Source organism: Paramacrobiotus metropolitanus, unplaced genomic scaffold (assembly GCF_019649055.1).
Source record: "Paramacrobiotus metropolitanus isolate TYO unplaced genomic scaffold, Prichtersi_v1.0 Parri_scaffold0000079, whole genome shotgun sequence".
NCBI lineage: Eukaryota > Metazoa > Tardigrada > Eutardigrada > Parachela > Macrobiotidae > Paramacrobiotus > Paramacrobiotus metropolitanus.
In genome coordinates this window covers 342,418-369,246 of record NW_026570299.1, presented here as the reverse complement: position 1 = coordinate 369,246, position 26,829 = coordinate 342,418, and the positions used below count along the sequence as shown (strand labels likewise).

The 26,829-nt window shown below is 42.2% G+C and overlaps 4 protein-coding genes across 5 annotated transcripts; 2 read left to right on the top strand and 2 right to left on the bottom strand.

Annotated features, from left to right (window-relative positions):
* The first annotated feature begins 292 nt into the window (after positions 1-292).
* LOC129595497 (thyrotropin-releasing hormone receptor-like) lies at positions 293-6,649 on the top strand. Its single transcript, XM_055492523.1, has 5 exons — positions 293-490; positions 3,778-3,932; positions 4,690-5,155; positions 5,672-5,900; positions 6,291-6,649. Exons 1-5 carry the CDS (start codon positions 347-349, stop codon positions 6,446-6,448), a joined length of 1,152 nt encoding a protein of 383 aa, XP_055348498.1. The 5' UTR covers positions 293-346; the 3' UTR covers positions 6,449-6,649.
* On the bottom strand, positions 6,491-12,391 carry LOC129595495 (cystathionine beta-synthase-like). 2 transcript variants are annotated; one of them, XM_055492519.1, is made up of 10 exons: positions 12,081-12,391; positions 11,394-11,500; positions 10,856-10,990; positions 9,798-10,177; positions 8,533-8,752; positions 8,044-8,149; positions 7,874-7,951; positions 7,292-7,535; positions 7,080-7,164; positions 6,491-6,811 (listed from the first exon to the last, which is right to left on the bottom strand). In XM_055492519.1, exons 1-10 carry the CDS (start codon positions 12,251-12,253, stop codon positions 6,699-6,701), a joined length of 1,641 nt encoding a protein of 546 aa, XP_055348494.1. In that variant the 5' UTR covers positions 12,254-12,391; the 3' UTR covers positions 6,491-6,698. The 2 variants fall into 2 exon arrangements, with proteins under 2 accessions (XP_055348494.1, XP_055348496.1); XM_055492521.1 differs by having other exon boundaries at positions 6,491-6,808.
* LOC129595498 (RNA-binding motif protein, X-linked 2-like) lies at positions 12,344-15,699 on the bottom strand. Its single transcript, XM_055492524.1, has 4 exons — positions 15,558-15,699; positions 15,221-15,455; positions 14,267-14,680; positions 12,344-12,477 (listed from the first exon to the last, which is right to left on the bottom strand). The coding sequence occupies exons 2-4, from the start codon at positions 15,391-15,393 to the stop codon at positions 12,411-12,413; spliced, it is 654 nt and encodes a 217-aa protein (XP_055348499.1). The 5' UTR covers positions 15,394-15,455; positions 15,558-15,699; the 3' UTR covers positions 12,344-12,410.
* A 656-nt stretch (positions 15,700-16,355) lies between these two features.
* LOC129595511 (cyclin-dependent kinase 5-like) lies at positions 16,356-23,679 on the top strand. Its single transcript, XM_055492551.1, has 8 exons — positions 16,356-16,934; positions 18,385-18,566; positions 19,937-20,090; positions 20,178-20,342; positions 20,842-20,951; positions 21,368-21,418; positions 21,496-21,640; positions 23,194-23,679. Exons 1-8 carry the CDS (start codon positions 16,578-16,580, stop codon positions 23,407-23,409), a joined length of 1,380 nt encoding a protein of 459 aa, XP_055348526.1. The 5' UTR covers positions 16,356-16,577; the 3' UTR covers positions 23,410-23,679.
* Positions 23,680-26,829: the final 3,150 nt, after the last annotated feature.

Here is a 26,829-nt window from a genome sequence, read left to right as displayed (position 1 = left end):
CAGTCTCCCGTTTGAACCGGTGTACGATCAAATACTTTGAACACTGCCACTAGCGTTCACGATTACACCGCATCCTCATTTACTTATGTACTTTAGTTAGCAAATTAAGAGCATTATCATAGCACGCATACGGTGTACGATAAACAGCTTTAGCTGATTAGCGTGTCGGACGAAGCACTTATAATTTCGCGGGTCGGCGATCGATCGATCAGCCCGGAGGCTGTCTATGAATATGAGCGGGAGTATTATGTCGGAGTATAGCGCAGTCGGGGAGGCATATCCCGACGCGGAATACGTAATCTACCAGGTGATCAGCGACAATACCACGCAGCGCAACGCGGTCAACATGGACGCGTTACCACTGTCCTTCCGGGTGCTGGCCACGGTCCTCCACGCCCTTATTTTCTTGTTGGGGGCCGTCGGCAACACCCTGCTGATTGTCGTGGCCAGGAAGAGTGTGCGGCTGCGGACACCGACCTATACGTATCTGGTGAGTGTACATTAACAAGCAGTTCCCTATTTGTATTATTTCTGGCTAACATAACACGTGTCCAGTTACTTTAACTCGAAAAGGAGTCCGTGTTACGTATTTGACAACCGCTTAGTCGACAGCGTAGCGTAGAAGAGTGAGCTAGAAATGGTGTTTCCCCGATCGCGACATACGCCACTTAGAAAAAACTACGGTGCGAAGGAAGTGCAGTAGTTGAGGAAACCTTGAAAAGTCAGGCTTGACCTTTTTGGGGATGCGTAGGTTTATTTTGAGGTCTCTATCCGCACAGCAACATTGGAATGCAGCAAGCGATTATATATTCCTGCAGCTATAAGTACTTATTGTTAGCCGGAATTAGTGATTTTGCGGAGCAAGGCTCTATTTACAAGGATAGCCAGGTCAGGGAGGAACGGATAAAAATGAGTAATTCCACTCTTCTAATTTGTGACCTTAAAGAATAAGCGCGGTGTGCAAAATTCCTGTTTTTGTGAAAGCAGCATTGTGCGGTCTCTGCCAAAATTAATGTTTTTCTTATACGTACAGTAAAAAGACACAAGCTCGAAAACATTTGGTGCACTGATGTGCCGGGATACAATGATAAAAAATTTTTGTCTGATGTACTCTGTAATCCTGAAAATATTTTTTTTCGATCGATTAGTCATTGAAATGGGCTAATGTTGCGTCGGCATTGGCTAAAAAACGACCGATATGGCGTTAAGTGTTGTGCCTCGGAGGGTTGGCGGCTCATTATGAGGATGGTGGTGGATTGTCTGCGGGGCGGAAATTAAATTTGACAAATGCTCCCACTAATCCCTATCAATGCACTCGTCCGCTTAAATGTCTGGCTGCCGGCAAATTTATCAAGGAATAAGCTCAGTGGATTGTCGCTGGTGATCGCACAATATTCCTGTTTCTTATTCAACATACTGGTTACGCCTCCGGTTTATAAACGTGACTGTAACCACTAACAAACATCCTGGTGTGTGTGTTTACGTAGACTAATAGAAATATTTGATCTTAATGTTCAACGCGATGCAAAATAAAAATAATGCTACGTAAAAATAACGCTTATAGTTCCAGCTTCGGGCGACAGTATTAGCTAGAACAAATTAAATTTATCCCAATACAAATTGTTTTTAGAAACCGCACCAGGGCAGAAAAAGCGTTATTAAATAATAATCGAAATTAACTGTAAATAATCGAAATAAGAAGGTATACGTATTATACTCATTAATTTAATGATTTAAATGAAGAAGTAATTAAAGTTCATATTCTAAAATTACTGCATACTGGCTTTTGACTGAACAGACTGACGTTTTGAAAACAGTGTATACTCTGCTTAGACAAATTTTTCCGAATTGTTTTTATGGTTTCCTTAAATGTATTATTTGTACCGGCAATGCGAGTAATTCGCCGGAATGTAATTTCCTTGTAAAGCGAGACGATAATCAGGTAATGAATATAGTGCCATTGGATGAGCCGGCGAATTTCAGCGGAAATGAAGGTGTGCATGTGCATCAGCTGATGGCAACGGCTAATGATCGTACATGTAGGACTTCATTAGCTTGTGGCCTTCATTGCTCGATTTTGCGCTTATTAGTGACTGGACACTGACGTCAAACCAGAATCCCTTCCGCAAAGAGCGATGTGCGTTGCCTGCCGATATGCATTGTAAACTTTTGCATTATCGTTATAAGGCACGCAACACCGGCTTCGTTTTTCTATTCGCCTTTATAATGCCGATACGCTTTACGTGCGATTAATTCCATCAAGTGCTTTCCGCCCGGTAATTTTTCACAGGAAATGGTAGCGGAAAACTGAATGCATGATTAAACAGAAAGTAAGCGAAGTGGCTTGTGCCTTCGGTCAGCATTTGAGCTTAGAAGAAATCGCTGCTAATTTTCTACTTAATTGGTTGGTTAATTTTACAACGACCCTACTGACGTACAGATGCTGCTTTCCGTGTTAGGTCAAAATTTTCCGGCTGATTAAACGAACGTCCCAGCTAAAAACGTGCGAATTGTTTATCCTGGTTACTGCGAAATGTGGCTTTAAGTACAGTACTATAAGCAGGTTGTACCCATATGTACTGCATTTGGTGGATTGATTGGTACCATGCACTGTCTCGCTGTATCTGTTGAAGTAGCCGTAGAAAATGTGCTTAATAATGTTTAATCTTAAAAGAATCAGTTCATTTGCTTATTGCGATCACACTCCGCTGTGTGTTGGTGCTCCTTTGTATGAGATTTGTCACGTGTCGGTGTATCCATCCAGGGTGGGAAAACTCAAACGCTTGTAACAGGGTACAGGTTGTAACCTGGTTGTTACCATGTACAGATACCAGCGACAAAGCAAATTGCCTTGCATAAGATTACACAGTGGCTCTGATTGTGAGGCTCACGTGCGATGCACGGTACTGCGTTAAACTAAGTACGCGTAAGCAATGGTAGTACCCTTTAGTTGTTGAGATGTTTGGGGCCAGCTTTAATTAAGACGGGATACTTGCAGAATCCATTTGCCAGCCATGTGATCGCACGCCAGACATTAGGCTCAACGCTATCGTAAAATTAATTTGTTACAGTACCGAACCTCAAGATGACCTTTTACCGTAGAAGTTTTTCGCTGGACAGCACAACAAACCCAACATACCGTATATCTTTGCTTAAAGACGGAAAATTTTCCACCTTTTTTATCTTTTAACTGTTTAAACCTAAAAAAAAGGAGGTCGTGCGGGAACGGGAGCCGGATCCTTGCGCGCTACGTTGCATGTGTGTCATATTAGGAATGGGCGGTGATCCTGAACCGGAAATTCCATTGAAAGTTCCCCTTGTTGAATAGCGCGAGGTCAATGAATAAAATTATAATTAATGGTCTACTGAAAAGAAGCCCGATGACCGAAAGCATGTTTATTGTCCAACGTCTCCAAAACGCCTAGCTGCAACGAAGTGACGAACACGAAGCCATAGCGTGATTGGCCCAGTAGCTTTTTTTTCCCCAGAGGGGCTTGGCGATACACAGACGACGACGTGCAAGTTTGCAACTGCGTTCTTTCTGCGTACTTTATTTTGTCAGGATTTGCGTAGGAGCCGTTTAATAAGACACCATGGAGCTGTGCAGCAATACCAATAACACATTCCAGAAACTGGGCGTTATTTTTTCCGAAGCAAACAACAACAGTAAACCCTTATGCCTGTACCTTCTCCGGTCAAGTAGTAATTACTTGTGTGAAGTGTTCTTACCTGCGTGCAAGCGGTGTGATCGATGACCGTGTCATTTTCTGGTTACAGGTGTCGTTGGCCTATGCCGATTTGCTAGTAATCTGGTGCGCCATCCCCGAAGCGATCCTCTCCTACCACATCGGCAACCGTTGGATCTTCGGCCAAGGACCCTGTGCCATCTTCATCTTCCTCAACTTTCTCGGCATCAACGCCGGAAGTCTCATGTAGGTAACCTGCGTAACCAAGAGGAGTTACAAAATAAGTAGTACGCACAACCCAGGGAGGTGACGGTGACGTGCAAACGTGATCCAGAATCTGAGACGGAACTACTAGTGTTTCTAACAAGAAACCACCCTGCATCTATGAATGGCAGACTAGTTATACGTATTACAAGATACTTCTAATGCTAGGGATAGTTAATCGTGCAGAAATTTTTCGTGAGGCAAAGTACTGACAAGAGACGTAAATCTCTACTTACAAGACAGCTGACAAGAAGCCTCTCTCTTGTCTAATTGTCAACCCATGCATCAAGTGTTTTCTCGCGGAATATCCCAATGAACAAAAATTTGGCGGAAAATGGCGTACGTACTCATCATAAAAACGTACTCCGGTTGATGATAACCTGATAGCTACGCTTCCTTGCAAAGCGTGCTGCATAAAAACAACCACGACTTAGTGAATGCTGTAAAATTTTGTAGTGTATCGGCTACTGGCGGTTTCAGCGACTTGCACAGTACAAAATTTCGCAGTCCGATCTACTTCGAATATTTTAGCGCATGAAAAAATTTTTTTTATTTCATTGAGTTTTTTAGATTTCATTGACGTCTTGTTTGGAATAATTCGTACATGAACTCCTAATTAATTGAAAACAGCCGCGCAAACTAGCTCCACAAATTAATAGCATCATACGAACGCGCTGCTAGACAGCGTACGGACTACAGACCACCAAGGCCACCTTGACCAAATTGTCCGTGCTTGCAGAATGCTGGCCTTCACCGTGGAGCGCTACCTCGCCACCTGCCATCCCTTCCACGCCCGCTTCCTCTGCACCGTCTCGCGCACCAAACGCGTCATCTGCGGCGTGTGGACGGTGGCCCTGGTCTACTGCGCCCCCTGGCTGGGCCTCACCGAGGTCAAGCAGGACGAGTTCAATCCGCTGATCGAGCAGTGCGGCTTCCGTCTGTCGGCCGATGTGTACCTCATCGTCTTCATGGCGGATCTGGTGCTGTTCTACATCCTCCCGCTGATGGCGGTCATCATCCTGTACACCAAAATCTGCTTGATGATGAAGGAGAAACGGCCTGCGCGCTGTGAGAATATTTCTGCACACAATGTGCGGCCGCCATTGCAGCGGTCACTCCGAGTGCCGTCCACGGAGAGTCCGACGCACAATTCCTCCACGGAGAGTGTTTACTCCCTGGCCAACATTTACAGACGCTCCGCGCCGGTAAAGTTTTAACCGTTAATAACTGTATATATGTAATATTGTTGTGCTAATGAAAGCAGTCCAAAACTGGATTTTCGTGATTATTATAACAGTGTAATAGTTAATAAAAGTACAAGAGCGTTCGATAACAGGAGCGATTACGTTTATTATTTATTACCATGAACCAGACTTCTTGACGATGCCATGTGCATATCTAACCACCGCCTCTGCCGGCAAAATATGGCTGATAATGCAAAGGCAATGTAGTGTAGTGGCACTGAATAAAATGAAATACTTACGGGTATTAATAGTTTATTACCTCTCTGTATATATATAACCGCATTACGTTGATATAGTTTGGTATTTTTCGTTGATATCTGTACTGTTACTATTTTTTTCTGAAGGTACAGCGTAGCAGCAATAAATTAGGCTTTCTTTTAACCCAGCTACATCCTCTGTAGTCTGTACCGCGTACGTGCAACCGATGGTCTACCCGTAGACAATTAATTTTTCCTATCACAGTCTAATATTTTGCAGGTACCGAAAATGCTGATTGTGGTGGTAGCCATCTTCGCCATCGCGTGGCTCCCCTACCGCGGTCTGCTGGTATACAACAGTTTCGTGGAAGAGCCCTGGCTGAACATCTGGTACGTCCTGTTCGCCAAGACCGCCATCTACCTCAACAGCGCCATCAATCCGCTCCTCTACAACATCATGAGCGCCCGATTCCGGGACGCGGTTAAAGAGTACTTGGGCTCATCGAAAGGTATGCGTAAGTACTTCCACGTTCATCGCACTCCACATTTTCCCAATACGAATTCGCGTACCGCTCTCGGACACTGGAAACACGATAACCTCTGCGTTATTCTACATTAGAAAACTTGATAGCTTTTCGTTATTCTTGTATAACCAGCTCGTACAAACGCACTAATCATCACTATTTAGTAATACGTACTCAGTTTCTGATTTATGAAAAGTCTTTGTTTGTCACGTGGAACGACGCAGGGAATACCGCGTGTCCGGTACGCGAATGCCGAATCCATTTTGTGAAAATGTCCGCGCTGCGATACACGTCGAATTATAGTGACCGCTCTATGACGTTATCACTCTTATTAATGTACTAAAGTTTTTCGTTAAGAGAACGTTTTTTTTCTAGCTACAATGGACGGCGCCAGTATTCGCGGTCTTCGCGTCGGAACGACCGAAGTCATCCGCGCAGCGGACCCGGTACAACACCGTCCGGCGCCGGATGCCCGCCAGAAGCTAGTGGTGACCTTTTCCAATACCAGCTACCAGTCCATGACCGTCCGCTAACTGAATAATCTGTCTAATTAGCACACATTGCCCATTGCTTCCAGATTGCTTTTTATTCAGTATTCGAATATTCAATCAAAGATTTCTCGACAGCGGCTAATAACTGTTCATGTAATACGTATCCGTCAGCAACATGGTTTGATTTTTCGGCCTCCGCAATTTGCCAAAAATTAGCATGGTGAAGTGTTGTAAAATTAGCAAATAAACAACGCACAACTGTTAAGCATGCCGTTTAAACGGGATGGTTGGCTCAGTGGGGCCGGTCGGTTTTGCCTTCGTGGGAGGTGACAAAGTGCAGCAGATCGATGCCGGTGACGATGCCGACAATGTTGGTGCGCTCCTTGATCTGCGCCCCGCTTTCTACTGCAACACAACACAGATTCCACCGGTTCATATCGTAAATCCACATCCTTTCTTTCTATTGACGTAATTAAAAATACTGTAGAACAAGGGCAGTCCTATCACCATAAACCATCAACGCTGCAGTTGATAAATCCCATTTCCAGATAATATTATTATTAAAGAAAAACAAATATTAAAAAATCGAATTTTATTACCATACAAATTATTTTTATACAAAAGCTGATTTTCATAGAAATATTCTAGAAAAACAGCGTACGTGCGGTCTTACCGTGGTGAAGTTTTTGGCCCACGAGGGCGAAATGGTCGGACGTGAGAATACTGCTCAGCTGGGCCAGCGTGGTGTCCGTCGTCACCTATAAAATGCACGTCGTTCATATTCATCCATAAACATAATTTTTATTTGCAAAATTAGTGAAAAATGCCCATATATCTGCACGATAAACTGCGCTGTCAGATTATATATAGAAATTGATAGCGTACCATTTGGAATTGGCGGTAGAGCGCCTTAATGACGGGATCGGTTTTGTGGATCTGGCCGCTGAGCTGGCGCGACATGAGGTTGCCCTGCGTGACCACGCCCATAATGGCCCCCGTGCTGTCCACCACCGGCAGCTGGTCGAAGCCCTTGCCGCGCATAATGTCCACCGCGTTCTCCACCGTCACGTCGGGGGCCACGGTGAGGGGCGGGGCCAGCGCCAGCGAGCCCACGTTCAGGCCCGACCACCTACACACCACATTTGGCGTCTATTTCTAATTGTACAATAACCAACCAGAAGAAATAGTTGAGACAAAATAATTCTTCAAAAATCTCTTCTTTACTGCGCCGTATTTCGACCGGTAAAATGATCACTGCGCTGGAACTCGACCAATCGAGCTCACTATAAAACTTTTATTTGCGTAATAACTGTCTCATAATTCTGATAAAATATCCAGTAAGTGGTACTATGTAATTTTACATTGATACTCGTATTTTAACATATATGTACAATAAGTTTTTTTTAAATTTTACTTGATATTTTTTTAATGTGGTGTAAACTGTAAAGTACAAGTGGCCCAGTGTACCATGTTTTTTGAGCAAGCGACAGAGTCTCGTCCTGGAAATCCCGCGCTAACATCCACTGGTCGCTCAAGAATTTGGTCCTGTTTCAAGAACAAAAAAGAAGGGGAATACATTACGCACACGCTGTGATGAATCCAGTGAAGTAACAAGGGAAATGGCGCGCCGCATTTACATGTAATTGCGCACTCCATCGGGCAGCAGCACGACACATCGCTGGCCTTCCTTTAGATCCTTCGCGGCCTTACACGCGGCCCACATCACCGCCCCGCTGCTTCCACCTAACCCGCAAAAAACGTCTTAATTTCGGTTTTAATGCCGCAGCAAAGTTCTAGGGAAAAAATTGGATTTTTCAAAAACCAGGATAAAAAAGCACACAATTTGGAACAAAACGGCATTCCAAAAATCAGTCTTAATTTTTAATAAATTAAATTTAAATTACAATAGGATAATTTCGATTTCCACCAAGCAGAAATGTCTAAGGGAGAACAATATGGATTTCACAAAAATTCGGATAAAACAAAAGAAAATGGAGTAAAAAACTGGCTATTTAAAACCATTGTAATTTTAAATAAATCATAATGAAAATCAAAAATTGGATAAGTTTAAACAGAATCATAAGAAGAAATGTATGAATGAAATAGTGGCCCATCGACTCACTTACCGCACAACAGGCCTTCCTGTGAGATAAGCCGGCGCGCCATAATGAGCGACTCCTTGTCCTTGGATTTGTACCACCTATCGACGACGCTCTGGTCCAGCACGGTGGGGATGAAGTCGTAGCCGATGCCCTCCACCTCGTAGAAGGACGTGGCGCCCTCCTCCATCTTGTTCAGCTCGCCCGGCAGCGCCAGGATGGACCCCACCGGGTCCACGCCCACCACCTGTATTATAACGAGACACTGCACCGTAAAGATTCGCAAAATGCGCTGGTACACTTCGCAGACGAACCAACAAATTCTTTCGACATATATATTTCATCTGTTAGACTATAAACAGTATATCTAGATTAGATCGTGTGAACGCTAGTCGTTGCATTTTGTAAAACATACTCATTAAAGTTATTTAAAATCTAGATTATCAGTTACGCCGGCGAGCCACAAAATATTTTTGATCATGAAAATATAAACCTAAAAATAATTACAGCCATAGAAACCAGAAGAGATGTGATGACGGCAAACTAGGATACCGGATGTAGATATCTGTATATTTATATATTGTACAGCGAAAGCAGTCGCCACCCTACGCCCATACACTACGTAATCATACTGAACAATTTCTCGCATACACCGCTATATTTTCCGGCCACAACGCTGTGGACAGTGGCAAAAGTATTATTTTGTAGATACTGACTTTTGCAAAAACTACATTTTCTTCACAACAAAACCCAGTAAATTTGCCCGCCAGTGAACACTAACAGCGTTGCAATGCCTGAGACCTGAGTGGCATTTTGCCGCATACTTCAGGGATTTACCGCATGTCATTACACTACGTTATCACACCGAACACAGATTTGGAGCAAATGTAAACTATGTTTTCGCAGCCATAAAAGATGGCGTAGACCCTAAGAATTTGCCAGTTCTTAAACAAACTAATAAATTTTCACAGCAACAACCCACAAAAACGGCCAGTCGGTAAATCAAAAACTATATAAAAAACTATCTATACTCGTATTAATCTGTTAATCACTATTTAAATAACAACATACTACTTATTAAAATAACCAAAAAATAAATAAACAGATACATAAAAAAATCAGCCAAATAACAATAAATAAACAAAGTAAAGATAAATATACTATCATAAATAAACGAAGAAACTAATAATAATACTAATAACAGAAAATGGGTAAACTGTTAGAATAAACAATACGCATTATAATAAATCAGTATTATACTGCCGTATTTTAAATATTTGTGACGAGCCTACCGTCACTTTATCGCCCAGTCGGTCTTTCAGCGCCCGCCCAATCCCGGTGACCGTACCCCCCGTGCCGGCGGTGAGGACGATCATGTCGATCTTCCCGTCGCACTGCTGCAGGATCTCCTCTGCCGTCCCGTCGTAATGCGCCATGGGGTTGTAGATGTTGCGGTACTGGTCCAGAATGACAGAATTTGGGATCTCCTCGTTCAGGCGGCGCGCCACCCCGATATGCGACTCCGGCGAGTCCCAGGCCGCCGCGGTGGGGGTGCGGACGATCTCGGCGCCCAGAGCGGACAGGACGTCCACCTTCTCGCGGCTCATCTTCTCCGGCATGACGATGATGCAGCGGTAGCCTCTGACGGCAGCGGCCAACGCCAGACCGATGCCTAAACATGCGCCGCGTTATTTAATGAAGAGCATTATTATTTCTATAAGATAGTTGTATATTTTACTTATATATTATCTGTATTTTGTATGTTATGCGGTTTTTTATTACTGTGCATCCGTTCTAGAATTTTATTTATTATATTATTTTATTATCCATATCAAAGTAATCATTCATACAAAATAGCTGTTCGTGTGTTCTATTAACTGTACGGTGTAATCGGTTTGTAGAAATTGCTAATTGTTAAAAAGTACAGTAGCAATAGGCGGCAACTTTAACTGATAGCAGTGCGGAATCGTAGTGCAGTGCCAAAGACAATTCCCATCGTGCAAGTCTGTAGCTGACTACCGGCTGCACCCATGCACTCAATTTGAACCAACATGTTATCGTATCAGTTACGAAAAGACCGCATTATTTTTAAAAATCAGCGTGTCGAGTTTTTGTGTTTCTTAGATATTGCGCCTGATCTCATGCGCAAAATGTACGTCAGATCATAGTTTTTTAATGTAAACTGTAGTTTTTATTTTAACTACAGTATTTACCGGATTTATTTGCTTATCTTCTCTCTCAGCGCTCTCTGCTCACTGCCCGGTACAACTTGCAAGTATCGTACAGTAAGTACTGTATGCCTATGCATTTACATTTGTAGCCGGCTGTGTAATAAAACAGTGACATGTACCGGTGTTGCCGGAAGTGGGCTCGATAATGGTCGATCCGGGCTTGAGAAATCCATCCCGTTCGGCCTCCTCCACCATGCGCAGGGCAATACGATCCTTCACACTGCCGCCGGCATTGAAGAATTCGCATTTCGCCACTGACAACACAACCACACAATATTCAAGCTATGGTACAAATTACAAAGCAAATTTACACGGACAGAACACATCGACAATACTACTGCGTATAAGTATGCGTTAAAACGGAGAATAAGTGCTACTCAACAAGCTGACCCTGTTGTTTTATACTGAAATATCCATAAACTTAATGCAAATTTGTAAGTATAAAAATCACTACCCACATAAAATAGTTCAACTAAATTTTATTGCTTATTTACTTTATTGTAGTTTAATTTTACTATTGTGGAAACTGCGCGGTTAGTTGGCTGCTTATAATTTATAAAACCAAGCACGATTACTTATTAATGATATGATTATAACTGATTATTAATTTAAGTACGAGTAATTTCTTCTCATTGATGTGCCCCACGGCCCACCTACGGAGTTCGCATTTCAGTCCGTGGCTCTTCCCGATACGGTTGATGCGCACCATCGGCGTGTTGCCGATATTGTCCAGAATCGTCTCCATCACTTTGGGCTTCGGGGCTCTATTCAACGACAGCATATAAATATAGGTAATACTCGTAATAACGGAACAGATGAATTTATCCCGAGGACATCACACATTCTTGTTCAAAGCATCCGAATTGTGAATCATACACCGCCGGCATAAATAATATACCTACTGCATATTACATAATATACATAACAGTTCAAAAAGGGAACAAACCATCACAAGAAAAATTTAGCGCGCAACTGTCGAATTAACTGGAGAATAAACCACGATTAATGTTTTAAAAACAAGTACGCGTACGCTACAAAATAATTCAATTTTTTTTAAAAAAGCGTCATTTAGCGATTTTACTGCATTTCACAAGGTAAACACTGCATATTATGGTAAGTACTACTATAATCGTAGTACAGTGCCAGTCGAACGCGAACACATGCAAAAAACTAAGTACTACCACTTATACTTTAGTAAAGGCAAAAAAATATATTTTAATTTTTTATTCACTAATTTAATAGCGATATTATAATTATAATAGGAGATTGCAAGACGTAGAATCCACATAAAAAGTCGTCCTAAATACTACATAAAAATGCCTACCGATAATTGGCGGCACTTACAGCGGTTTGGCGTGATGCGGACTCTTGTCCTTAGGACAGCCGGGCTTCCAGCTGCAGGGACTGGGCAGATTGGGGGGCGCCCAGATGGGTGGCAGGGGGACACCGGCCGCCAAACTGGCCTTCTGCTCCGGCGTGCGGGCATCCGGATGGGAATTCTGCGGCTTTCGCTCCATGCTGATTATAGTGAGGAACGGGCGATGGCGCAACACAGGCAACGGGATTCACGATTTGGCAAGATGTGCTGTTTTACCCACCGAGACTCACCGCAGCACGTGCAGGTTTCTGACAGAAGCAGCGCACAAGTGATTTTTCGGTTGCACGCGAGTCACGCTACTGCGGGCCGGTTCTGCGGATTATCGCCAAAACAGCATGCGTGGCGATAACGATCAGCTGGAGTCTGGAGAGAATACAATACAATCATACAATCAAGTATTAACCGCAGCAGTCATAAAACCGGCTTGACTGGATCGATAGCCAATCGTTAATTAATGGTTTAACGTACAGTATACAATATATTATTTATATTAAAGTACGGTAGTATGTATGATGAAATTTAATTTGTGAGGCTATGTACAGTATACCGGTATCAGTATGTACTCGTACTGTACATACTTTCTACGGAGTACGGACGGCCACGCCTCCTACTCCACCGACAAAATTAAGTACTTACGAGCACAACAAATAATTAAATTACTAATTATTAACAACCATAAACATATCTTATGAGTAGCAAGTTAGCAACGATTTATTAAGTTTTTAATAATACTGTAACGATAGAAAATCTTAGTACCGCCAGTTTGGATTGTTAATTGCTTTTCTACATCAGTTATTGGTTCATTCATTGCTGGTCTTCCTCATTAAGATCCTGTAAATCAGCATCTCATTGTCTTACCGCTTTACCGCTACAATCTCGATGCTCTTGACTTTTACTTTTGCGCACTAGAATCATTCTTGGATTTGCTTCTTGCCAGCTAGCTAACCTTGCTTTTTGCCTTCTTGCCCTGTGTACTTGCTAATAAGAATCTTGCCGTGACTGCCATGTCTTGCGTTGTTGTTTGTAAACACTTCGAGATGAATCGTCTCATCTCCCACACAGTAGTTGTGTAATTGCCACCTTACTTCCGGTCAGCATCGCTGCTGACCGTGCCAGCCTTTTGATTGTCAGTTAGCCTTAACATCCGCTACATCGTGGTACGGTGGATTAACCATCCCACTAGAACAGCAGTTTAACTTGCAATACCGACAACTTGATAGTAATTATGAAGCACAAAATTAATTATGGTTTATGAATACAAATTTTAACGATCAAGTAGGGTGTCAGCGCGTGCATTTTTTTGTTATTTGGGTGGCTATTGCCAAGAAATTATGAAAACGATTATACGAGTATGTACTCTCATTCTTCGTCTGTACGAGAGAATTCAGAAAATATAATCGTGTGTGGCAGCGTAGAATAATGGCTCGCCTATAAAATGTGATTTCTTCCTAGATTTCCCCGTATACAGTCTTACAGAGTACATAGTAAGTCTTTCTTTTCTTCATTTTTTTCTTTTCTTGTCATTTTTTTCCTATTTTATTTCTACCTACCTATAACCTACTGTATACAAATTAATGAAATTATAATGTACGCATGTAGGAAAAGTTTTTATAATGTACCAAAAAAATTCTCCATTAGCCTGGTAAGATATCTTCTTCAGCTTATAGGCTCGATAAGTTGGCTACAGTAGGAAAAATAATAAACAATAATATGATTACCGGTATTGTACAGTGTATAATACAATAAAAATTAGTAAATTAACGTTGACCACGTAAAGTACGCAGTAACGCAAATTTTAGTCACATTTTAGTCATACATTTAGTGGGATATCCACTGCGCACTTACCATTAGTAAAATCTGCATCCTTTAAATTTTATAATTTAAAAATAAACACACTAAAAACATCAGCGGCGCTGCGTCCCGAAGCACTCGTTATTCGTATTTCAATGACGTTTCTGTACATCAATCCATTTATCCAATCCATTTAAGCAATCCATTTTAATATCTATGACGTTGCTTTCTATGCTCATTGGAAAAACCGCCTTACAAACTGCAGTTAATTACAGTAAATTATTTCAAAATGCACATACATTAAAGCTCAAAAGTCCAACAAAAAACAACCACAAAATATCGCCACATCCCAACAGTTTACCGTTCCCGTCGGCGGGGGCGCGGCGAGGCGTCCCGTCGGCGGCGTTCCTGGGAGGGCTCCCGTCGATGGCGCTCCTGGGGTGAACGCGACCGCGAGCGTTCCCGCCAGTCCCGCTCGGTGCGCGTCTCATGGCGTTCCCGTTTGCGCACCGCCTCCTCCAGCTGCCCGGCCGCGGCGGGTCCGCAGCCCTGTTCGGCGAGGATCTTGGCGATCTCGTCGTCGGTGCCCTCCTTGGGGGCCTTGTAGTTCAGCACGTGGTCCACGCGGATCGTCCGGCCGCACAGTTTGGCGCCGTTGAAGTTGTCCACGGCCAGGACGGTGCTGCGCTGGTCCTCGTAGCACAGGAAGCAGAAGCCCTTGGATTTGCCGCTTTTCTTGTCGCGGATCAGGTTAATGTTCACCGGCTCCCCGTACCTGTGGACAAACCAAACCATCATCATAAATTCCTTTAGAATACATCAACAAAAGCCAAAACTGATTAAATTCGTCAACAAAATCGAAAATCAACCACTAATAAACCAAAAGCAAAACAGCGATAATTTAACTTCATTCTCTTAAAATTCAGAGCAGAACAAGACAAGACACAAGATCAGCAAAAAAGATGCTAGAACTGCACAGGATTTTGTTCTAAAATCTAAAGTATAAGTATTCTAACTGAAGTTGAGCGATTTTAAGTAACGTAAATTATTGAATTTTTTAAACAGCAGAATGCAAAGACCAGGCGCCTAATAGCCGCACAAGAGTTTACAAAATTTAAATAAAAAGAAACTAATAACCATATTCGCAAAATATTAAAATGATTAAACTATTACTCTTCCCGTCTTCCGATTCAAATCATTGAAATTTCAATTACCATGTAATACGTATAATGACTGAAATTACAAACAATTTGAACTAAAACGATCGAATGCCGAGGCTCCATTCGCATTTCGAAGCAACCGGTTAAGATCTTACTGTGAGAATACGCAGATGACGTCGCCTTCGGAGACTTCATACGGCAGTCCCCCGATAAAAATCCACGCACTATCTTTATACTGCGCGTGCCAGGAGCGGGATTCGGGGATATTCAGGCGCGCTTCTCTTTCATTCAATTCGTTGATCTTCCTGGTGTTCGTCAGCGGATTCATGGTGCGAGTGCGCAGGAACTCTATTACAGTACGCGAGCACGCTCCAGCAACGCGTTGCCTCTCTGCACAGAAGATCAGATTTAGCCCAGAAACAAACCAAAACAGACACAACAAGGTTAACAGGGAGAGGACAACATGGTGATTAATTGTCAGATCAATCACACCTTGACCAAAGTCTCAATGCGACTGGGCTCGGTCAGATCGCGGGCGTTATCGAATTCGGATCGTATTCGGTGGACGAAGTACTCCTTGTCCGTGTACTGCAGGGTGCCAGCGTAGCGCAGCAGTTTCCGATACAGACCCAACACGGCGCTACGAGTTATGTTTGCGGGCATGATTTTCCATCAATACAGAAAGAAAATATGCGCAGCAGTAAATATCTATCAGAATTTACAACCAAAAACGGAAGGAAAATTTTGAGTTGCAGCAGTATAAAATTGAAAAAAACGGGTACAACGAAGTACGAAGCGCGAAAAGCTCAGCCTTTAAGCAGCGAAGCAATCCAAATGCCAACCTGCATTAAGTTACAGTACTGAGCACATGGAAATGGCAGGGTTCCCTGTAAGACGATAGGTCCAACTACCGAATGGTAGCAGGGATCTACTGCTACAGTACTCGCATCGTACCCAGTGAAATGGTAAGCTGTACTGCCCAGCATAAATGCTGTTAAGCCTGTTATCGCTGCTGTAGCAATGTTTCTATGAATTCATTATCCACATCCGCGTTTTTAGAAAGAAGTCTGTCTTAAACTTAAAAACTGGAATTATTCATTGTATAAAATTTTATAGTTAGCTGAAAGCATAACTCGGAAGATTTATTTCCGTTTTTAAACGGACCGGTTCAAGATTCATCGCTGTTGAAGCAACAAGTGGAGAATTCTGCTGCGTTTGGCTTGCCATCACTGTTGTCAGCTGGCGCCAGACCGTGATCGTACAGTGCAGCTGTTCCTTGGACGCTTGGAGTTCATCAAGTGCAACAACCGGGGCACACATCATTATTTTTCTAGTCACACTCGCTGGCCTCCAGTTTTTGTTTTTGTTATTTTCGTTGCTGTCTGTTGTCTTTCTCCGTGCCGCGGTTGAGACCAAACACCGTTCCAGCCATGTCTCGCTCCCCCTAATTGACGTTTTCCCTCACATTGTCAGCCGTCATAATCGCAGCATTGCTGCCATTGCACCGTAAAAATGCCTCCGATCCGTCGCTGCAGCCGCGGCCAATATGCGCGCTGTCCTGACTTTACCTGCGCCGATCCGTCTGCGCCCGTCAGTGAGCAGCTTATTGGCAGTGGCGATGGAGATCAGCTTAGTCCCGGTAGCGGACAAAGGCCGCAGCAAATTGTGAATGAACGCAGCCATCGACCAGCAGCTGCTGCTGCTGCTGCTCCTTATCACTGCCAGTCCATCGCGCATCGCGGGAATGTCCGCACGCTGCCCACACTCAATCCCAATCCGCTGATGCAGAGCAACAAGATGGACAATGGGCACTCCTTAACACGGGCCACGGCGCCGACGTCTGTGCGGAGAAGCGCCAAATATGAGCAGGTAAGAAATTGCATTCATTAGATTTTAAAACCTATTTATTTTGGAAATATTGAGAAAATACCGTAGTTAGGCTTTAATAACGGTTTTTGGGATACATTTCCTGTATCATACGCTTCGGCAGTAGTGCTTCTGTATACATGGATGACTTAGCGCGCACAGTTTCACTGCTTCCTTCGTGCGAATTTATTTTTTTTTAATTTGATTTTTTTATCCCTTTCCACAGCAAATTTAATTCTGATGGAAATAGTGTTATTCGCGAGAATAAGTATTCTGTGATCTTGGCTAATCGGTAATCTGCAACGTAAATAGCGTCGTTTTTGCGAGTGTGCGCATACTTGTCGAGACGCGAAATTCTTTATTAGCCAGCTTTGTTCTTTTGTCGCGATCGTTTACTGCACCTTGGTCTGGTGATGGTGATGAGAGGCAGACGAGGTGGAAGAATGCGAGCAAGCATTCTTCTGCATTAACAAGTAAGCTGCACCGGGCTGGAAGCGATGCCAGATATTTGGCTCACGTTCAAGAAATTACGGGCATGTGCTAATTTCTGACCTGACTTTCCTTTCACCAGTCACCACTCTACACTGTAGACTGTGTAGAGTGTAGAGTCTACAGTGCTCTATTGCAGAGCCTTTCTTGTAAGAAAGGGTGCTTTATTGCACATCAAGAATTAAACCATAGAGAAATTTAAACCAGTGTATAATGTGTCGTTTACTTGTAGTTGGAGATGAAAATATAATTCTAAATGTTTATTACGATTTTTAAAAAAAATCTTTTAGATTTTTTTATTGGAGCAATGACTGTTTATGTAGGAGTTTTGTGAATAATTAACGATTATTTGAAATTTTGGGTAGTGTTGTTTCGCAGCGGAAATGGCGCAGTGAAGATTTAAAAAAAAGCAGTATACCGGCATCGGTCCGCGGTCGTAACAGTAAATTGGAAAGCGATAAGATGATGCTTATTATGTCATTGTTGCAATGAGGTCAGCGGAAGAAAGGGCGCGAAATTTGATACTTGTAAATTGCTTTTATCGCCGCCTTGATGGGCCACTGATCTTTCCGGTGCAAGTTCAGTGGAACGATACTTTAACTTACTTTACTGCGATTTAATAACCATCTACGATTTTGTGAGCCAGATTATTTTCTAAACACTCAAGTAAGTGGAAAATAACCCCTTTTTTTATTTATATCACTAATTAAAATCGGTTAATTTTTTTAATTTCTTGTCATTTGTAAAATATGCTGTATATGTAATGAACGGGGAGTTGCTGCATTGCATCAACATGCGCGAAAAATTTAAATGGATCTGTTAAATATTCAGGATCGGTAAAGACACGCAAAAGCAAAAATTCATAGTTCAGGAGTTCATTGATATATCATGTTTGGTACTTAAATGGTAGTTTATTATTGATGCAATGACATTCCTTTTTGCTGAGTGTGTATTTCGTTTGTAGCTGCGTCGACTGGGAGCCGGTGCTTTCGGCGTGGTGTACCAGTGCCAGAATAAGGAAAATCACGAAATTGTGGCCATCAAGTACATTAAAATCCGCGACGCCGGCGACGGCATTCCGCAGTGGGCGCTGCGAGAAATCTCATTACTGCGACGATGTTCCTCGCGTCATCCCAACATCATCAGGTACAGTAATTGTTCTTCTCAGTTCCGATACTTAATACCTTTGATAGTGCATTTATTTTCTTATTCTTGACCTTTCAAAAGTAGTAGACTAGCTATGAGAGGCATGATCGAAAAATTGATGGAAAATCGTTTTTCGTGGCCAGGTTTTACTGTTAATTAAACATTTCCGAGATAATATCCGATCTTGTTATTTTTCTCTGTTGGTCGTGGAACTTTTAAAACGTTTTATTTTATTGGATTTAATGGGGGATTTTTTGTATTTTTTTGTACGGTGCAGCGGGGAAATTTTTTGAAAATTTCGGTACTCTCGCTAAAGAAGCTGGAATTTTTAACTGAATATGGAAGCTTTTTCACGCCGCATTCCGGCATATGTTGAAATCAGTTTTGGATACATGGAACCTTGTTGGTTGAGTAAACGAATGCCGGTTTGTTTAGCCGCTGCGTATAATCGTATTACTGAATTTGTTATCAGCCCGGCCACTCGCGCTACATGTTGACGAAATTACGCAGCGTATCGATACATTAAGATTAATGTGGTACTTTGTAGTCTGTGGTAGTATTTAATGGTGTATTTGCAGTGTGAGGGGGTCTTTACAGAGGTCAGAGCGGGCCGCGGTAGCGCTGTTATCTTGGCGCCGGTGTTTAAGGGTTGTTTAACATGATGTTCTTTGTTGAAATTCCCAGCTGGACGCTAGCCGGTGTGTTTACCGGGTAGTTGCTGTTTTATGACCGGCTGCCGTTTTTGCTGTTGTGGCGTCTTTTCCGCTCCACTGCCGCATACAAAACACCTGTTTACTCAACAACAACCATGTGTTGTGGAGCATTTTATGAATAATTATCATGCAGCTGCCATGCGACTGATAAGGCACGCTTGCTCCAAGTTGTCTCCAAGAAAATGAATAAATTTTGTTGAATTTTATTTTCTCTGGCTGTAAATAAAATTCGTACATTATGGCCAATTTAGTTTAATTAGGAATAAAGTAACATGATAACATAGAATACGCTGTCAAGTAAATCACCGAAATTTTACGGAAATCATGAATCCGACATCTATTTTTCATATACGTTAGTCAACAAATAAAAGTTAATAACGATATCTGCTGGTAAAGTTTTAAAAATATGATCTCTATCTGCAGACAAAATTCATATAATTAGGGCAAAGGTAGTAATATTGGAAATTAAAATCGGGATATCATATGGACACTTTGGTAAGTTAATGAGCGGAATTAATGAACTGGGAAACCAATACCTACAAAACTATTTCTAAAAGCTGGTTGGGAAAATAGTTGGTTAAATTCTTAAAAATATGCTTCACAGCGAAAAGCGAAGAGCGAGCATTCGGTAAGTAACATTTCTATTTTACTGAACAGTTTATTGGATATGAACTACTACTGTACGGGCGGCCGCGAGAAGGACTGCCACATTCACCTGGTCCTGGAGTTTTGTGATATGGATCTGAAGAAGTTCATCCGGTCACGCGCGAGCCAGTCACGCCATCCCGGTCTGACGCCGGGCCTGGTCAAGGTGGGTGAGCGCGTCAAATCCCCGCTTGGAACATAGTCACCATGGTAGACTTAATGTTTCGCGTATCATTGATCGTCATATTTGCAGGATATTTTATACCAAATACTGAAAGGTCTGGACTTTCTCCACACGATGGCCGTGGCGCACCGCGACATCAAGCCGCAGAATATTCTCATTAAGAACGCCGTGGTGAAGATCGCCGATTTCGGCCTGGGCAAGGTCATGATGGACCGGAAACCCGTGTCGCTGGAGGTAAATGTCAAATGTGCTTGATATACATTCTTTCGTCACTGGGTGAACTTCGGCAGCGGTGCTTCTGTTCAAATATTTTTTGATCATTTTTTTATTGCAATTATCCTGCTGATTGCATCAGTTCAGCGTAGTTTGTTGTTTTTCTGATCGGTTAGTTCCTAGTCACAAGCTGCTAACATTGTACGATCTACCACGATGTACGCAGAACCATGTTATTGCAGAGATTGTAGAACAGGGGCTGAAGGTTTGTCACTTTAGCTTCTAGCCTTGTAATGTTCATCGTATCCGCACAGTTTTGAAAGCGCTGTTAAAAATGATAAATAATTTTTTACCAAACTTTTGTGGACTGAAGGTGATAACGTGAAAAGATTTGTGAGTATGATTTGGATATTTGTCAATAAATATTTATTATAATAAATAATTACAGGAAAATGTGTCAGTAATATATTTGCGGCAATCTAGACCGGCGTAGTAACATCACGTTGAACCATATTTGCAGGTGGTCACTCTGCACTATCGGCCGCCGGAAGTGCTGCTCAGTGCCAATTATTCCTTCGCGGTGGATATCTGGAGTGTCGGGTGTATGTTCGCGGAAATGTGCAATAATGAGTAAGCCTAAATCTGAAATAATTCTGCAGTTAAACCCGGCAACAAGTTTTTTGGTACTGTAATTTTGATTTTAGTTTTCTTCTTTGGTAAGCTACGGATGTTACGGATGTAAAACTTTTTTATGATTATTTATTGCGTTTGTTCGTGGTCCGTATTTTAATTCTTGTAGACCGCACAGAATACTACAAAAAAATATAAAATCGATGTGTTTTTGGCTAATAATACAGGTGTAGCTTGGTGCTCAGTAAACCTTTACAATTACTAGGAAGAGATTATTCCGAATTTTTCTAAGCAAACGGATGCTACGCCTTACCTGTTGATAATAATTATTCGTTAAAAATCATAAATCGTTCCAGATGATGTTTTTTGCCGGCTGACTCAAGCAGATTACGGACTTTAATTGTTCCCTTTTTCAGGGTGCTTTTGGCCGGTGAGAGCGAGATTAGCCAGCTGAAATCCATTTTTTCGTAAGTTTATTTTTCGTTTGAAATTTGTAATTTTTTTCTGGGAATGTGCAAAAGACATGGTGCGTTATTGCCGGCAGGGTTCTGGGTCTGCCGATGAAGGCCGACTGGCCGGCCAACTGCAGTCTGGGCCTGGAGGCCTTCGCCGCCATGCCGCCCAGCAGCATGGCCACCCTCGACAAATTCGTCCCCTTCGTCGGATTCCAGGGCGTCGATCTGATGAAGGTAACGATAATTTCTCCATTTCTGAAAATTATCGATTTCTTGTTGTTTGTATACGTCCGGTCAATTCCGCTGCTGATGTAGTTGATTTTGGAAATTTTTTTTTAATATTATCAAGGAAATTCTGAGACCGTATAAATAAATAAGAAATACCATCTTTATTTATCTCACAGTATGCACTTAAATGAGCAAAAAAATTAGGAAATTAATAGCGAAGGGAAAGATTAGTTTTCACTGAGCTAGATTTAGGTAAATTTCCGGTTCGTGAATTCTGGTGCGGTTTTCAGATAAAGACAGTATATTAATCAGAAAACATAGCGATCTCCAGATTTTTTGGCCCGTCATTATTGTTTCTAAATTTTAAAAATTTAGGAATTTTGTGCTGATATGCAAAATTAAAATTTCAGGGGTTTACCTAAGTGTTAAAATTTTGGAGAAAAGGCAATTGGTAACTGACGATGCCGAGAGCTTTCTTCGACATGTTTGTTGTGGAAATTTTCGCGTGATTTCCGTAGCGCGCTAATTGCATTGATGATGCAGTTTATCAAATGATTTCAGGGGTTTTTGTTGTTGAAATTTTGAAGAAAACGAAAATTACGAATCACCAATGTAGGGTTGTGTTTTCACATTAATATTTTTGGAAAATTCAGCGAAATTTCCGCAGTTCGCGAAGTGCGGTAGTGTGTGACGCATATTCCGAGTTTTTATTGGTTTGGTCGGTGGGTAATGTTGTTAATGTGGCTCCAGAAGTAATCGGAGTGTGTTGATTTTGTCTGCCGGTCGCAACGCTGCGCAGATGCGGCAGCCTGGCTTGTAATGCGTAATCGGTGCGCGGTGATCGTCTGCGAACTTTGCGGTGAGGACAACAGCCTGTAAATATTGTGCTTTCACGTGATAAACTCCTTTACGCCGTTTATCTGTTTTATGCTTTTATGGGCCGCCGGTTATGTCGCGCTCCACTTGTGCGCCCTCTTAACTGCCGTTTTTAACCCGGAATATTTTATAGCTTTGAGGAAAAACAACATGACTAAAGCTGAGATTAGCGGCTTAATTCGGTTTTTCGAAATATTAAAATAACAGATTTTCTCGCGACTCTACATTTTTTTGACATGGGGTTATTTCGTGTTTTTTTTCAGTCTCTTCTCTTTTATTTCAACGTTTTTCTGTTTTTGCGATATCGCCATCGTGCAGCTACGAGTAAATGTTGCTTATTTCAACTACTCCAGCCAATGAAAAACTTGAAAAAACTGTTATGAAATTTCTCTGATTAATTAGCTGGTTAAAATGGCCATATCTGAGAGCGGAAAAATTAAAAAAAATTCCGCATATTTCCGGAGAAAAAAATAGTTCTTCTTCCCTGTAGAATTTTACGTTATGTGTTTCTGTTTTGACGGTAAGTGCATATTACTTTTCGCAACTGTTCGCCACTGCACTACGATATGTCACAATATCGGTGTTATACTTGTCTGAACGGATAGCTAGAATGTTATGAGAATTTACTCCAAAATATCCGCTACTTATTCTGTTAATAATTAGTACTGTACTCTCGTCCGCAGAACATGCTGCTCTTCAATCCCACCAAACGCATCACCTCGCACGACGCCCTGGTGCACGCCTACTTCGAGCGGCACATCAGCACGGTGACCTATCCCAGTATCGTCCCGCCGCCGCGCCCCGCGGCTCCGTCCAACGACACCGCCGATAAACTGCTGTTTCACAGCAACTTCCCGGTCGGCGGCGGTGTGGCGCTGCCGGTGGCCGGGACCAGCTGAACCCGTGTCGGAAACGGGCCACGTGACATTCCGCAGTGTTGCATTCCTGGTTAAGTGCATTTTTTTCTTGTTTATATCCTGTACGTCTAAATTATCTCGTATTATTTTTTTCTGTGTAAATTCTTTTTCTTTATGAATCGGTTTAGAACGTTGCTAGTTGGTTGAGTTTGCAAAACAGGATGTTTATTGCCGATATGTTCATATTTGAAGCTGTATCCTTGCCGTTAAAGTTGTCCGTTTTCCCGGGTTTTTATGTTTGTATGTTAGAAATTTTTATCGCAAAAAATAAAATTGTAAAATTGCAAAATCTTAACGTTGCAATTTCGACGTGGCTTTTAGGAAAATGACTGTAGAAAGCAATAGTGCGATAATCGAATTACAATAGGACAGAAAGTCACCAGCAATACCAGGTAAAATATCAGTACGGAAACCAGTTTCGTGCAACCGGCAATTTTGTTACAGATACCAAATGCGTAATAAGGCATAAGAGATACCTTTTATTTTTTCGTGAGCAATTCGATATATATATATCTATATTATCAATTATGTATAAAGACATAAAGACCTAATTAGACAGGTATGACGTTGCGACCTACTCGGACTCAGGTGGACTTGTCACGGTACCGTACCGTCGCCACAGGAAAATGTCGTTCATTGCAAAATGCAGTCGACACAACGTAATGATCGGATAGAATCTACGATAGCGGTTGTACATGTAAGTATCTGTAGTCGCATATTATCATATTTGTACGCCTGTGAATTGTGAAAGGTCACCAGTTTATTACCGGTAGCAGGCAGGATGTCGGTATCACAGTGAAATGGATACAACCGGTAGTTTTGCTACACATACGAAGTCCACTGTACCAATTACTCGTATTAGTACTTTTACGTGATGCTTTTATTGAGCAATCGTGACAGTGTGTATCGAAAGTAACATTTCTACATAATAATTATGTTGGTTCGCCATCGGCCGTTAGTTCCGCGAAATGATAATTTTTTGGGTCGTTAGTAGGTTTCCGTATCGAGCAAACATTGGGAATGCTTCAACGCAGACGTTCCCGAATGTTGCTCAACACGGAAACGCCAACCAAAATTATGCAGTAATTTCGCGCGGTCCAAGGTCGACGACCGCTGTATGGTCGGAGACCAACGCCTAAGCTCTGACCCACACGGTTAAGGCTTTATTAACTGATACAAATATTCAGCTAGCGAAGCGGCGAAAAACTGTAAGCACGTACCGTGGAAAGGTCATGGCGGAGACAAGCAGCAATACTTCATCCACGATGACCCATGCGCCTGCTTTAAGAGCCGCTGCAGATGTTAGAGACCGCTTAAGCTATACCTTACTAAAGCATTTTCTGTATTGGAAGAATTAACATATCGTTGGTGACTTCCGTACAAATCAAAGAACACCACGAAATCGAAAGTGCACATTTTGTAATCGTGTGCACATTTTGGTATTTTTTTTGCGAAGAAAATTTGCAACGCAATGTTTCTGGTACTGCGAATCAAAGACTTCATGCTCCAGATGCATAACAGCTGCAAATGGTTGCCTAAATGGTCATCCTTAGACCGGAAGAATGGCTTACTGGAAGTCTCCAGTTTTAGTTTTTCACCTTTTCTGTTGGAAGGTAAATATGTGAAACTGTACGCGTGTGATTTTTACGAGGAAGCAAACGAGATTTATTATTTTAAAATTTCGGTATGTGCTCTGACCAAGACCGGTTGCAGGCCTTCGTTTTTATATCGGAAGGAGGAGAGGGTATAACAAATGTGCTGTTGTACTGCGATGATTTTGAACAGAGAGGCCAGCTTTTTTGCTCTTCAACTCGACATATTCTCTTCGAATTCGAGATTCCCCTTTTTGGCTAATCTTAATGAATTTAAACATAAAAAAAACATTGGAACGGTTTAGATACGGTTTGATGAAGATGAATGGAGGAGTTCTGTACACTCGTTCGAATATTGCATTAAACATGGACCGAAGTGAGAAAAACCATCGCTAAATGAAGACATTGGGAAGCTGATGTGGTGTACAGATACTGCTGGCCGAAGCATATTTTTTGGATTTTGTGTAATCCGTTTCAGTTGCTTTTCCGTTTCCGAACAGTGAAACCCTGGATATAGTGATACATACAAGAGACTATTTTGTGACTACGGAAAATGAACGCAATGCTTATAGTGGGGTTCAGCTTGAACTCTCGTTTGCGGATGCCGGTGTGATCAAAATGTACTGTATTATTTTTCACAGGTGTTTTACGGTGGTGACTATGTTACTGTAAAGAATTTCTCTCGTTAGGTAACAATGAATCGTTACCCGGAGAAGCATATCCCTACGCTTTACGGGCGGGGCTGGTTTTTTAAGAATTACGGGCGTGGTTATCCAGAAAGTCCAGGGGAATTTCGCAAGGCATTTGTCTAGACTTGAGACTACTGTGTAAGAATGCTCAAGCATCATGGGACACCGACAAAAGTGTTCTTCAGAAATTTACCGGAAATGATTAATGAGAAGTGCGGATCTGACAGAAATATGTTTGACAAGGGCAGACAGTGCTTCCAGTTTTGCATTGCCTGAAGAAAATGTAATGCGCGGGAATGCGGCCTCCGTTCAGGGAACAGCTCCACGTTCAGGGAGCAAATTTGGATCAGTTGTTGTCCGTTCTTTGACCTCCTGAGGCTGTTTTCTGCTGATTGAGTGTACTGCGTTGTGATATCTATCGGTTAATTTTCTGCTCTGTATAAGCTAAATGGGTTTAAATGTCTAATTAAAAAATTATACAGAAGATATGGAGCCGTGTATTAGTAACAGCTGACCAGTGTTCTTTAAAAACAAACCGTATTCGTTATATGAAGGGGCATATCGCCCATATCTTATACCAATGGCAGTAATAAATACGCCACAGAGGAATCGTATCACGCAATACCATGAAAGTCAGTGAAGGGCGTACGGCAAGAAAGTTCAAGAGCGTGGAAACAGCGAACTTTATGCCAAAAGCGCAAGTTTGTCAACTGCCAGGATAGTGGAACGAGTAGTACTTAATGCTCAGCGGAACACAATAGTTTTCCTTCTTTATGCCTAAATACGTCTATGAAAAAAAGTTGTTTACTTCACGAACTTGATCTGCACTCACTATAACAACGGTGGGTTACAGTCCGGCCACAACAAGACCTATTATTACGCATTGCAAAGTACACCGGCGACAACTATCGCAAACTGGGCCCTGGACATCGGCTTGATCGAACAACACTCTCAACCAGAAAGTCCAGAAGGTGCGCAGTCCAGCCCGAAACGTACCGAACCCGGTGATTCAAAACCAGAGAAAAAAACAAAACGGGAAAAACCAACTTCTGATACCATCCATAAAGCCCACATTTCTTTTTTGTAGTCCCTATTTTTCGTATTCCCACTATGGACGTATT

Excerpts from the sequence above, each read along its gene's own strand:
- LOC129595498 (XM_055492524.1), bottom strand. The coding sequence starts at position 15,393 with ATGAATCCGCTGACGAACACCAGGAAGATCAACGAATTGAATGAAAGA. Across the intron at positions 14,681-15,220 it reads GTCATCTGCGTATTCTCACA|GTACGGGGAGCCGGTGAACA; the intron begins GTAAGATCTTAA and ends GTTTGTCCACAG. Across the intron at positions 12,478-14,266 it reads CGCCCCCGCCGACGGGAACG|ACTCCAGCTGATCGTTATCG; the intron begins GTAAACTGTTGG and ends TATTCTCTCCAG.
- LOC129595495 (XM_055492519.1), bottom strand. The coding sequence starts at position 12,253 with ATGGAGCGAAAGCCGCAGAATTCCCATCCGGATGCCCGCACGCCGGAG. Across the intron at positions 8,753-9,797 it reads GACTGGGCGATAAAGTGACG|GTGGTGGGCGTGGACCCGGT; the intron begins GTAGGCTCGTCA and ends GTTATAATACAG. Across the intron at positions 7,165-7,291 it reads TCTACCGCCAATTCCAAATG|GTGACGACGGACACCACGCT; the intron begins GTACGCTATCAA and ends TGCATTTTATAG.
- LOC129595497 (XM_055492523.1), top strand. The coding sequence starts at position 347 with ATGGACGCGTTACCACTGTCCTTCCGGGTGCTGGCCACGGTCCTCCAC. Across the intron at positions 3,933-4,689 it reads ATCAACGCCGGAAGTCTCAT|AATGCTGGCCTTCACCGTGG; the intron begins GTAGGTAACCTG and ends CCGTGCTTGCAG. Across the intron at positions 5,901-6,290 it reads GTACTTGGGCTCATCGAAAG|CTACAATGGACGGCGCCAGT; the intron begins GTATGCGTAAGT and ends TTTTTTTTCTAG.
- LOC129595511 (XM_055492551.1), top strand. The coding sequence starts at position 16,578 with ATGCCTCCGATCCGTCGCTGCAGCCGCGGCCAATATGCGCGCTGTCCT. Across the intron at positions 16,935-18,384 it reads GAAGCGCCAAATATGAGCAG|CTGCGTCGACTGGGAGCCGG; the intron begins GTAAGAAATTGC and ends TTTCGTTTGTAG. Across the intron at positions 20,952-21,367 it reads GCGGAAATGTGCAATAATGA|GGTGCTTTTGGCCGGTGAGA; the intron begins GTAAGCCTAAAT and ends TCCCTTTTTCAG.